This window comes from Haliotis rufescens, unplaced genomic scaffold (assembly GCF_023055435.1).
Source record: "Haliotis rufescens isolate VD_foot unplaced genomic scaffold, xgHalRufe1.0.p SCAF_33, whole genome shotgun sequence".
Classification (NCBI taxonomy): Eukaryota; Metazoa; Mollusca; class Gastropoda; order Lepetellida; family Haliotidae; genus Haliotis; species Haliotis rufescens.
Genome location: NW_025964035.1, coordinates 5,591,677 through 5,604,637, shown reverse-complemented (window position 1 = coordinate 5,604,637; position 12,961 = coordinate 5,591,677). Strand labels below are relative to the sequence as shown.

At 44.1% G+C, this 12,961-nt stretch overlaps 1 protein-coding gene across 2 annotated transcripts in view; it reads left to right on the top strand.

Moving 5' to 3' along the window:
• The window catches only part of LOC124150287, a 31,237-nt gene extending 25,702 nt beyond the window's left edge, over window positions 1-5,535 (top strand). For both annotated transcript variants that reach the window (XM_048380793.1, XM_048380794.1), the window contains exons 12-15: window positions 830-939; window positions 1,992-2,177; window positions 4,229-4,322; window positions 4,829-5,535. In XM_048380793.1, coding sequence (XP_048236750.1) covers window positions 830-939; window positions 1,992-2,177; window positions 4,229-4,322; window positions 4,829-4,974 — 536 coding nt within the window. In that variant the 3' untranslated portion in view covers window positions 4,975-5,535. The remainder of the gene's footprint in view (window positions 1-829; window positions 940-1,991; window positions 2,178-4,228; window positions 4,323-4,828) is intronic.
• The last annotated feature ends 7,426 nt before the right edge of the window (window positions 5,536-12,961 follow it).

Below are 12,961 nucleotides of genomic sequence, written 5' to 3'. Positions count from 1 at the left end.
CAGGTAAGCCCCATTACCAGACACCATTGACACCTCCCACCAACACCTGTATGTGCAGGTGAGCTCCATTACCAGACACCATTACACCTCCCACCAACACCTGTATGTCCAGGTGAGCCCCATTACCAGACACCATTGACACCTCCCACCACCGCCTGTATGTCCAGGTGAGCTCCATTACCAGACATCATTGACACCTCCCACCAACACCTGTATGTCCAGGTGAGCCCCATTACCAGACATCATTGACACCTCCCAACACCACCTGTATGTCCAGGTGAGCTCCATTACCAGACATCATTGACACCTCCCACCAACACCTGTATGTGCAGGTGAGCTCCATTACCAGACACCATTGACACCTCCCACCACCGCCTGTATGTCCAGGTGAGCCCCATTACCAGACACAATTACCAGACACCATTGACATCTCCCACCACCACCTGTATGTCCAGGTGAGCCTCATTACCAGACACCATTGACACCTCCCACCACCGCCTGTATGTCCAGGTGAGCTCCATTACCAGACACAATTACCAGACAACATTGACACCTCCCACCACCACCTGTATGTCCAGGTGAGCTCCATTACCAGACACAATTACCAGACACCATTGACACCTCCCACCACCACCTGTTTGTCCAGGTGAGCCCCATTACCAGACACCATTGACACCTCCCACCACCACCTGTATGTCCAGGTGAGCCTCATTACCAGACACCATTGACACCTCCCACCACCACCTGTATGTCCAGGTGAGCCCCAGCCCAAACACCATGTCAACGCCGAGTCCGTATGTCTCACATTGTTCCCGTTATTCTTCTACAGGAACCTACAGTAAGGATGTGGCCGCCAACCTTAGCAAGTTCAAATTTGCCGTCGTTTCATCCATAGTTGCGCTGGGCGGCATCTCACCCCTCAGGATAAGCAACACACAGGTAATGGGGGAAGTACACAGGTAATGGAGGCATTACACAGATAGTCCAGGCGACTCACAGGTAGTGGGGTCAGCACACAGGTAGCGGGGTCAATACACAGGTAGCGGGGTCAATACACAGGTCATGGGGTCAGTACACAGGTAGTGGAGGTAGTACATAGGTAGTGGGGTCAGTACACAGGAGGTAGGGTCAGTACACAGGTAGTGGGGTCAGTACACAGGTAGTGGAGGCAGTACACAGGCAGTGGGGTCAGTACACATGAAGTAGAGGCAGTACACAGGTAGTGGGGTATGTACACAGGTAGTGGGGTCAGTACACAGGTAGTGGGGTATGTACACAGGTAGTGGGGTCAGTACACAGGTAGTGGGGTATGTACACAGGTAGTGGGGTATGTACACAGGTAGTGGGGTCAGTACACAGGTAGTGGGGTATGTACACAGGTAGTGGGGTCAGTACACAGGTAGTGGGGTCAGTACACAGGTAGTAGGGTCAGTACACAGGTAGTGGGGTATGTACACAGGTAGTGGGGTCAGTACACAGGTAGTGGGGTATGTACACAGGTAGTGGGGTATGTACACAGGTAGTGGGGTCAGTACACAGGTAGTTTGGTCTCTACACAGATAGTGGGTGTGTACACAGGTAGTTGGGTCAGTACACAGGTAGTGGGGTATGTACACAGGTAGTGGGGTCAGTACACAGGTAGTAGGGTCAGTACACAGGTAGTAGGGTCAGTACACAGGTAGTTTGGTCTCTACACAGATAGTGGGTGTGTACACAGGTAGTAGGGTCAGTACACAGGTAGTGGGGTATGTACACAGGTAGTGGGGTATGTACACAGGTAGTGGGGTCAGTACACAGGTAGTGGGGTCAGTACACAGGTAGTAGGGTCAGTAAACAGGTAGTGGGGTCAGTACACATGTATTCAAGGTGACACACAGTTATTCGAGGCGCCACTCAGGTAGTGGGGACATCACAAAGATAGTGGGATCAACACACAGTGGGGACAACAGACATGTTTCAGTTGTTGAGTATACGCTGTATCTCACCTGTAGGTGGACTTCAGTTCCGGTGACGTCCTGGTGAGCTTCACCATCCTGGACAAGGCCCCTATTGCAGGGGACGCCAATACAGGCTTCATCGACATCCCCCTCGCCGACGCCGTCAGCGCCATCACCACCAGCGTTAACACTGGCCAGTTTCAGATCCTCCTCGACCACGCATCGTTTCCGTCTGCCCCGGTACGTGTATCATGTCGATGCTGTCAAGTGTTCCAACAACACGATGACCAAACACATATCTTTGGTAAAGTGGGTGCAGGGAAATTTGTAATTTGGCAATTAATCTGTCACGGCCGACGGGTGTTCTACTTCTTTTGAGTAGTACAGTTTTGTCTTTCATCACGTCCACATCATTTGTTCCCACGCTTCTAGCTACCATGGGGACCGCCTCACCTCACTTCTCGTTACCATGGCTGTAGAAGCACATGGTAATGATTCCAACCTCTGATTGGTTGAGTGTGTTCTCTCGTCAACGAAAGTATATATACTGAACCGCAAAAGAAACGTCACCCCAAGTAACATTGCATGAAACATTATCATATAAATATCTGGGTAATTTTTTTGTAAAAGTTTCTAAAATTTAACATTACCTTCTCCGGAAAAATGAAATTTGATGATAAAAAAACAAAGCAGATGACAATAAAACCGATCGTCCAAACGCATCACGGCAACGACCATGGTAACCAGATGCACGTGAGTTCCGTGTATACTGAAATGCACATGCGTTCCCCCATTTCTTGCCCTATAAAAATCCACCCAGGTCGGATAACATTTATTATTTATTGAATGGCTACCACATACCAAGTTTGACAATTATCAGCGACACAAAAGCCTAGGATGATTGCAAGCTGGACAAACCGCCCGGCAAGGAGCCAATGCATTTCAAGTCCACGTAAGGACCATATACAGGCTCCAGCAACGGTACCAAACCACCAACACGACAGATGACCGATCACGTAGTGGAAGACCATGGGGCACCACCCGACGTCAGGATCGTCAGATGGTGCGACAGCATCTTCAAGATCGCTTGGTTACTGCTGAAACGTTTCGACAGACCATGGGGACACACAAGCGACACGTAAGTACGGACACCGTGCGTAGACGATTGACAAGCAGACACCTCCACTGACACAGGCCACAACGAAGACCCATTCTGAAACCACGTCATCGCCGGGACCATCTTCAGTGGGCAACACAGCACCAGCATTGGCGCCACTAGCAGTGGAGAAGAGTTACTGTATCTTAACAGCAGATGGCAGAGAGAGAGTCTGTCGACGCCGCGGGGAACGTTATTCGGATGATTGTGTTGTTGAGAGAGACTCGTGGGGTGGTCCGAGCATCATGGTGTGGGGTGGAATTGGTCTTGCACAGAGGGTCAGCCCTGTGGTCTTCCAGAACATCGGTTCGGGAGAGACAATGGCGTCACAGCAGCTCGGTACATTGATCAGCAAGATACTTCCTCCAGCAGAATGGCATCAGAACCATGCAGTAGCCTGCCCTCAGTCCCGATTTAAATCCCATTGAGCACCTGGTTCAAAAACGGCTGAATGACGTCCGTCCAAGGCCGACAACTGCAGCTGAACTGCGTCAGGCGTTCCTCAGAGTGTGGGCTTAAGTGTCTATGGCCTTCATCAACCGCCTCATCCATTCCATGTATCGACGCTGCACGGCCGTCATCAATGCACATGGCGGACACACGAGATACTGACTTGTGATGCCATTTTCTCAGAAACTGTGTTGTGTTTCACTTCAAGAACATTTGACATTTAAATTTCAACCTTGATGATCAGTTTTGCCAAGTTTCATCTTAATAATATGTCCCAAAGTATGTTCACAGTGTTTGGACAAAGAAGGTTTCTCATATAATTTAACCATGATGACGTTTCTTTTGCGGTTCAGAAAACATTAGAATCAATTGAAGACATAAATTGCATAAGTTGAGGGTATTGATGCTTTTAAGTTTATTTAAAGAGTTTTGGTAAGTACGGAATATTGTTTTCACAGGGCCGGCCCCCGACTTTCTCCGACATCCTCTCCCCCTCCCCCTCCCCTTCCCCCAGCCCACTCCCACCGTACGTTACTTGCTCCGAATGTCCCCCAGCTTACACAATCCTCTACATTCACAGGGCCGACCCCCGACATCCTCTGCCCCTCCCCTCCCCCAGCCCACTCCCCCCGTATGTTACTTACTCCGAATGTCCCCCAGCTTACACAATCCTCTACATTCACAGGGCACACTGACAGCGAAGAAGTACTCGGCCAGCTCATGGGACGTCGTTGTCAACGAATATTTCGGGACTCCTTCAAAACAGGGCTACAGTGGAGGTACGGGCAGAACATCAGTGTCCTCGGGTTAAACTAGCAGTAGGCCGGGTATCCCGCAACCTGTGCCGGTCACAAGGCCCACTTACTGGTCCGGGGTTTTGTGACTTGGTGGTTGTGTGTCTTTGTACCCCGACGGCGAGGATCGTTACTCACAGCATATCAATCATGTCATGTCAGGTCCACACTCGATTATTTACAGGTCACAGTCATATAATATTTGATCTAGTGGTAGAGCGTCTACCCGGAGAGCGGAAGGTCCGGGGTTCGATCCCCGGCCGCTTCATATCAAAAGACGTTAAAAGATGGTACTTGTTGTTACCCTACCTGGTCGGCTCGGAATCAGACACACAGGTGCAGGCGCGTGACGTTACTCTATCTCCGAGGATGCAGACCCAGACACATGTTACTGTATCTACTACAGACACGTCCTCATACTTCCACAAAGACAACAAGGTTTTCCGTACACGGCCACGTGGTCTTATATGTTGTGTCTGTTCTCATTCCAGGTGCAATGGCCGGACTTGGTGTTGCCATGGTGATTATTGGACTCTGTATAGGCTTTGGTATCCTATTCGGCATATACAAGATAAGAGGTGGTACCTTCACCAACAGCTTCTCGCCGAAAACATTTACAGAGAAGGAGATGGAGTGATGGATGCTTGGGCTTCTGTCGAACAGTTTACTTTGTGTTAGGAATAGAAACAGTAGGCGTCCACCGTCGGTCACACGTACATCCGGGCACACATACATGGGTTAGGGTGTGTTCCATTTCATGCGGGGACGTTAAACACTACATATGTCATAATGGTATAGGAAATAAAACTTAATACTTTATATTTTTTTCAGACAGAAAGACCTAAATGTTTTTTTGTTTTTTTTGTGAGATCCATAGATTGCTCCAACCAAACATATGTTTTCTCTCTTGCATATAAGGATCACATCCCTAATGTTTAACGATGTTCGGGGTAATGTAGATACCTTGACGTCTCTGTCTCAGTGGGCGACGTGTTTATGTACTATATTTAAAAAAATAAAAATTATAAACAATAAGTAGTATACGTATTGTTATATGCTCAACGGCAAAGGTAACCGAGATCATAATATTATGCATAGCCATCATTCCAAGAAGCCCCTGTCTTCAAGATTCAGAGGCTGCAGGTGTTTTAGAATTTCCGAATGCATGTACTATTAATCTCATCAATAAAGAAAATCAGTCAGTCAATGTTTGTGTGTATCATTTAAACACGTGGTGAAATGACTGTTTACATTCCGGCATGGTTAGATAAGTGGAAACATTGTAGGTGTGGCTTTCGTGTTATGCGTATTTCGACATATCAAGCTGCCTGGCCAGTTTCACTACGTGATTCATGTGTGCACAGTTTCAGAACTGATATAGCTACAAAACTATGTCTTATGTATCGCCATCCTATGTGATCACGGTTACTTTCACCTTTCATAATACAGTAAACTACGGTTATAACGAACTCAAATGGACCACTGATTTAAGTTCGTTATAACCGTTGTTCGTTATAAGCACACATACAACATCTATAGAGCAAATGGCGGGGACCAAAAACTAAGTTCGTAATGTCCGTCATTCGTTATAAGCGTGTTCGTTATAAATGTATTTTACTGTAGATAGATTGGCCATGCTTGACTCGCCTACGCGTGGTGGCAGTGTGCCTGCTGCCTTCATCACCGTGATAGAGCATCCATTACATTAGAGGTGTGGCATGTTAGAGGTGTATGTAGAGCTTATCATGTTCAACTGTCTCTCTGATCTTAGTATTAATCTTAGTCCTCATCGTAATCGTAGGCGACTAATTAGCAGGTACAGCATTGTCAAAGGCTTCGTCGTCATCTTGTGGATAGAAATCAAGACACAATGTCCATTGTTCCTAATGCCAATCTTCTATGGTTGTAAAAAATATGATTTAAAAAAAAATCTTTTACATATTTTACCAATTTTCTTGATGATTTTGATGATATATATACGTCACTGTATGTGATATGTTGTTAAATGTGTTCTGCTTTTCTACTTTGAACGGTTTCCAGACAAACAGTATTTATCAGTAATTATGTTACTGTAAGTGTTTTTATTTTTCAAAAAAGGCCATTCAGGATCACTACTCGTTTTATTACCACTTCAAAAAAGGCCATTCAGGATCACTACTCGTTTTATTATCTTTTCTAAAAAGGCCATTCAGGATCACTAATCGTTTTATTATCGCTTCAAAAATGGACATCCAGAATCACTACTCGTTTTATTACCGCTTCAAAAAAGGCCATTCAGAATCACTACTCGTTTTATTACCGCTTCAATAAAGACCATTCAGGATCACTTCTCGTTTTATTACCGCTTCAAAAAAGGCCATTCAGGATCACTACAGCACACCTATCCGGCATAACGGTATTTATCATCTAATGACCAGTGTTATCGGTGCGATAAACTAGTTTGATAAACTTGGTGTCACGATCCGATAAATATGCAAATGAGGACATCAAGGAGAAATTATTTCTGATAAGTCATTCATCGATGCGATGTCCCTTGCTCAATGGTGTATTGTCTAGCGTTTAATTCAGACAACCGTTCCTTAATGGTTAGATGTTTTCGTTAACAAAATTGACAGCAGATCACGTGGTACTATGAACAATATAACTGTATAGGCGTAATGATCACTTTCTGAAGTTTATTCAGTGAAATTATTTCTTTAATTTTGATTATTTCAAGAATGATTTAATATGATGTATTTGTGTCATAGTGTGACAAATAAGCAGTAACAAATATGTAAAAGGCGAGCTGTATGCACATGTCCTAATTCCGAACATAGGCTATTTACGTCACGGAAACAACCGCTCCCTCATATATCCACACGTATGTAGTAAACATGATAGGACATGCGTCCTATGGTTATGATAATCATAATATATCTAAATATACCGCTTTAAAATTGTAAATTGTATCTGTTGTTTCTTATTGTTGGACAAGTGGTGGTCTTAGCTGCATATTCCGGTAGCGATATTAAGTTCAGTTTTCTTCGATATATAATGTTGTTCAATTACCATACATATTTATTTCAATCGTTTTGAAATAAACTTGTGCTTTGAAAATGGGCGTTGTGAGTTCTTTGTCATTGTGGTATTTAGGCGGTATGATAACCAAGTGGCGAAAGTGTATGCTCGTCACACATAAGGGCTGGGTTCGATTCCCGAAAATGATATTATGGTAATCTCCGCCATGATAAAACCTTACTAATTTACTCACTGTGGTTTTGTTCACGGAGCCGTATATCACAGCGTGTCAGCCAGATATGACAGGAAAGCCCAAAGTGGTGCTGACAAACCAAGAATCATTATCAGGGCAAATCTGGGATTCGAACCCTCGATCATAGATTTCTGGCACACCTAAGGGACTTAACCCTGCAGAGCAAATTACGGCGCCTTACACGACTTGGCCAACCGTGCCTGCCTCCCAAGTCGCTTTGAACAGTATTTCAGTTATATCACGGCGTGTGATATTCATAAAAGATTAATTGGATTCTGATGCGACAAAGGGAGGCAATTCTACATGGTGCGGCCCTTGACGCGTTAGCAATACGCACAATCTATTCAGCGGAGAAGGATGTTACTGATCCATAATTTTGATCATATGGCCAAAGGGACGAAACGGCGAAAACCAAGCGAATTCCTTCCCGACGCATGTTGGTTGGTTGGTTTGTTGTTTAACGCCGCACTCAGCAATATCCCAGCTATATGACGGCGGTCTGTAAATAATCGAGTCTGGACCAGACAATCCAGTGATTGCTTATATGAGCATCGATCCACGCAATTGGGATCGATGACATGTATCAACCAAGTCAGCGAGCCTGACCACCCGATCTCGTTAGTCGCCTTTTACGACAAGCATAGTCACCCCGACGCATGTATCGATACTAGCGCCATGCCACGGGTTACGGAGAATCAGAGAAACCAGGCTTTAGGACCACTGCGTGCTGGCCAGGCTGAATGGATGGCTGCCAATGTTTTTAATGTCAACGTAAGAACCATCGACAGATTACAGTATGATACCAGGCCACCAACAGCATGCGACCCGTGAAGATCCGGGGTAGAATTGGTCTTCAGCAACCCATGCTTCCCGTAAAAGGCGACTATGCTTGTCGTAAAAAGGCGACTAACGGGATCGGATGGTCAGGCTCGCTGACTTGGTTGATGCATTTCATCCATCCCAATTGCGTGGATCGATGCTCATGATATCAATTACTGGAATGTCTGGTCCAGACTCGATTATTTACAGACCGCCGTCATATAACTGGAATATTGCTGAGTGCGGCGTTAAACAACAAACCAACAACAACAAGCAACAGCATGCAGTCTTCCTAAAGCCGGTTTTTCTGATTCTTCGTAAGTCTTGGCGTGCGCTAGTATCGATACAAGAATGTTGGATCCACTTATTGGGGTGGCTTTTTTTTCAGAAAAAAAATCAGGGAAACACAAGTGCATTTTGATTTTCATGGAAAGCATTCGGGACTTGGTAGTTTGTTAAGCTGCGTTTTGGAGACCCATCATATTTGTAGCACTTCTTGGTCGTTGACATTAAATTTTCACACAGACCATTGTCAAAAACGAGATACCTCAAAAGGAAACGTTCGTGAATCGCAGCGAGTTAGACGACTCGGCCACCTGTGCCCCCCGAGTAGAGAATATAATGCCTTATGCTGAAGCAACTCATCCGGTTAAAGTCCACCCAAAGCTGTTCTGCTCAGAATTCAGAATCCAAATCTTTACAAACCACTTAAACTATATTTGAATCACTAGGCTATCCCACCTCCCCAAATTGGATTTGAGTGAGTGAGTGAGTGAGTGAGTATGGTTTTACGTCGCTTTTAGCAATATTCCTGCAATATCACGGCGGGGGACACCAGAAATGGGCTTCGCACATTGTACCCATGTCGGGAATCGAACCCGCGTGAATTGGTTGAGCATATAGAGATCAGCTGCGCAGCATGGTTTTTACAACAGTAACTTAGTTGATCCTTCCGCCAGCATGTCACGCCCCCGTGGCTCATGCTCAAACATGATCGAGTTCTGAACTCAATTTAATTTTAAATAGGAAAACGGACCAAAACATATTAAAAGTAATAACTCACGACTTTCCAATTTCACACACAAAGACACTGATGGAGCAAGACTCATCCCGGCATGGTACTGATGGGGCGTATTGGAAACCCGGTTTCGCCATCTCCAACGTGTGAATACACAATGCCATTTAGAAAGTGGTCAAATGTAACACATGTTATATTTGGGATAACAATGTCTTAGTAAAGCACAGATTCTCGTACTTTTGGGGGGTTAAGTCCCGTCCGGGATTCGAACCCACACTTGCCAAGGTGAGGCACCTAATCGCCAGCACACAAGGTCAGCGATCCAACCCACTGAGCCACCGAGGCTTCCACAAAAATGAAAGTCCGACAACTAGACTACGAGAATCTGTTCTTTACTATGAAAGTGTTATCCCAAATATAACATTTGTTACATCTCCAGCGTGGTTAGATTCCCTCATCATCTTCCTGTTTTTGCAGCTGAACATTTGTCCATTTTGCACGCCCCGAGGACGGTAGATAAACATGACCACGAAGCGGTTATCGTTGCAGATTCCAAGGCAACAATTAAAGCTATAGTGAGTGAGTTAGTATGGTTTTACGCCGCTTTTAGCAATATTCCAGCAACATCACGGCGGGGGCACCAGAAATGGGCTTCACACATTGTACCCATGTCGGGAATCGAACCAGGGTCTTCAGCGTGACGAGCGAACGCTTTAACCACTAGGCTACCCGACCGCCCCATTAAAGCTATAGAAGCTGGTGCAATGGACTCGTGGATGATGGTTTTGTATGAAATATTAACATAAGACATTTTGTTAGGACAAACAACATTGCATGGGATAGTGTTTGGATTACAGCACATGTTGGAATACGTGGAAAGATATCGCAGATTTTTTAACCAAATCTAGATTACAAACTCACGTAGATGTATTAGGAAATTCGACCAAGCGCTGAAGATTTTGAAACTGTTTACTCAAAGTCTATTTCAAAAAGTTGTCAGCAAGTGTGGGATGCTGGCACGACCCGCCGAAATAAGTACAAACTTTGGCCATCTTTAAAATCTGGTCATAAATGTTGCCGTCGTAGAAGGCGTGATGAGGTCTCTCTGACCCGGCCCCGCCTGTGGACTGAATGCCTACAGGAGTATCACCGATAAGCGATCTCTTCTATAAGTAAAATGTGGCCATTGAAATTTGGAGACGCCTGAAAATGTGGAACACTACCTAATTAAAAGCTCTGGGCGTAATAATATAAGAGAAAAACTCACAAGTGCTGTGCTTGAAGTCGGCGATACATTTCTATAGCTACAGTTTTGTCTTTTCATCGTGAAAAATATTATGTAATTTAGCTTAAATATTAGCTAAACATGGCTTAGTTCGATTATTTTGAATCATTTTAACATTTTATTCTCTCTCTTCTACTTGTTTTATCGAACGAGTATTTAATGTTTCAGAAATGAAAGTGTCTGTTTAAGGTTTTCATTCATATCAAGTAGCAGAGGTTTTTCTTCTGTCTTTTATTTTTTCCCATCATTAATGTTCATCTATACGCGCATCCAAATGATAATAACTTATGCTGACGTCTCATTGATGTTATCTAAACGATTTGGCGATGGCTTTTTTGCGCTATAATACTTTATGATTCTTATTAAGTAAAGCCAATGTATTGGGCGCAAATACGCCTTCTGTGGGCCCGCGTCGCACTTACACTAAAACACCACCGGCAACAACGATTCTGCAAGGACAAAGGGACACAACTCTAGATCTGTATGGTGGATTCGGGCCACAGGACGCCGTGGTTGGTCACGAAAAAAGCCCGAAGGTGATGTTGCCCACTAGATAATCCAAGAGGGCAGAATGTTTCTCTGTCGTGTAATCTAAATGTTAAACTGATCCCCGTCACATGTGGAGACTCACTACTTTAAACAACCAAAGCACAGAAGGATGACAGCAGCACCACGTGCACATATCAGCTGCCACACAGAGTCACACTCATGGTGTTCATTCACATTTATAAATAGATAATTGCCAATCAAGGTGAATAGTTGGTAAATAGCAATACATTAATACATGATTAACTAAAAAAGCAAGTTAGTAAGGAATTAAGTAGCCATGACCCCAGTCGTATGTAAAGTTTTGAAGGAGCTCTGAATGATTTTTGTGCTGTTTTTTTATAATTTCTTCATTTTTCTAATCCATTCATAAGATAAAAAATGTATAATTTGTTAATTTCTAACATTCAGTGAGCTCCTTTTGTATAAATTGCAATTTAGGTGGATATTTCTTATTTCTAAATGTGAAAATTATTCATTTTGAGAACAATAACCATACGTTTTAAAGGACTTTTATTTTTCGATAATTAATCCAAAAGATTGGGATATTGTTATCGAGCTTGGCCTATGCGGGATTTCAGTTATATTAGCTTAAAGAAAAGTTACATATGATGCAGTGACGTTTCGAAATTGTGTATGGAGACTTGATATGTTTAAAACTAGATATATGTTCATATAAAACTATCAGCCTTAATATTTAAGAAAAACATCATATTTTTCTTTTTCATGCCTTAAGCAGAATCTTTTTTCACAATCGGTTTCCTGGGACAGTATATTTATTTCGAAAACATCCCTGCTCAAGAGCATATGTTTGGGCTAACAAATCTGGAAACACAATACCTTTTGATCAGAGCCCAAGATCATAGATTCCTGGCACGCCTAAGGGACGTAACCCTCACAAATAGTTTATAATTGATCAGCAGTAAGTTTTAATTTTATAATGTGTTTCACAACTGTCGATAGTGTAGGGCGGTTTCGATGTTAAAACACGTTAGAAGTGACTTGTTGTTACCCTGCGTAGTGCTTGGCATTAAGGGGGAAGAAACGACTGGTCGGCTCGGAGTCAATACATTGTGTCTGAGTGGGGTATCCATGTTTAATTGCGGCATAGTATCTCAGTAGAACTATAGAACCGATATTAGTCCGGACTACTACAAGCACGCACTCACGTACATACACGCACGTGGCTATATAAGTGCAATTCCTCTGAACATTTCAACTCACCTTCGAACACGGGTATGGTGCTGACAAACCTAGAAACATAATCAGGGCGAACCAGGATTCGAACCCACAATCATAGGTTTCTAGCGTGCCGAAGGGACGCAATTCTGCACAGGGAATCGCGGCGCCAAATACGACTGGGCCACCCGTGCCGCCTCTTAACATACGATAGTGATAGACAATGTTCATAAACTACCTGGCAAAACAAAGTGTACACTCCTGTATGATAGTGGCTAAATATTAAACAAAAGAAGAAATGGTTGTTTGAAGGAGTGAGTGAGTGAGTGAGTGAGTGAGTATGGTTTTACGCCGCCTTTAGCAATATTCCAGCAATATCACGGCGGGGGACACCAGACATAGGCTTCACACGTTGTACCCATGTCGGGAATCGAACCCGGGTCTTATGCGTGACGAGCGAACGCTTTAACCACTAGACTACCCGACCGCCCCTTGTTTGAAGGATGAATACGGGAATTATAGTTGTA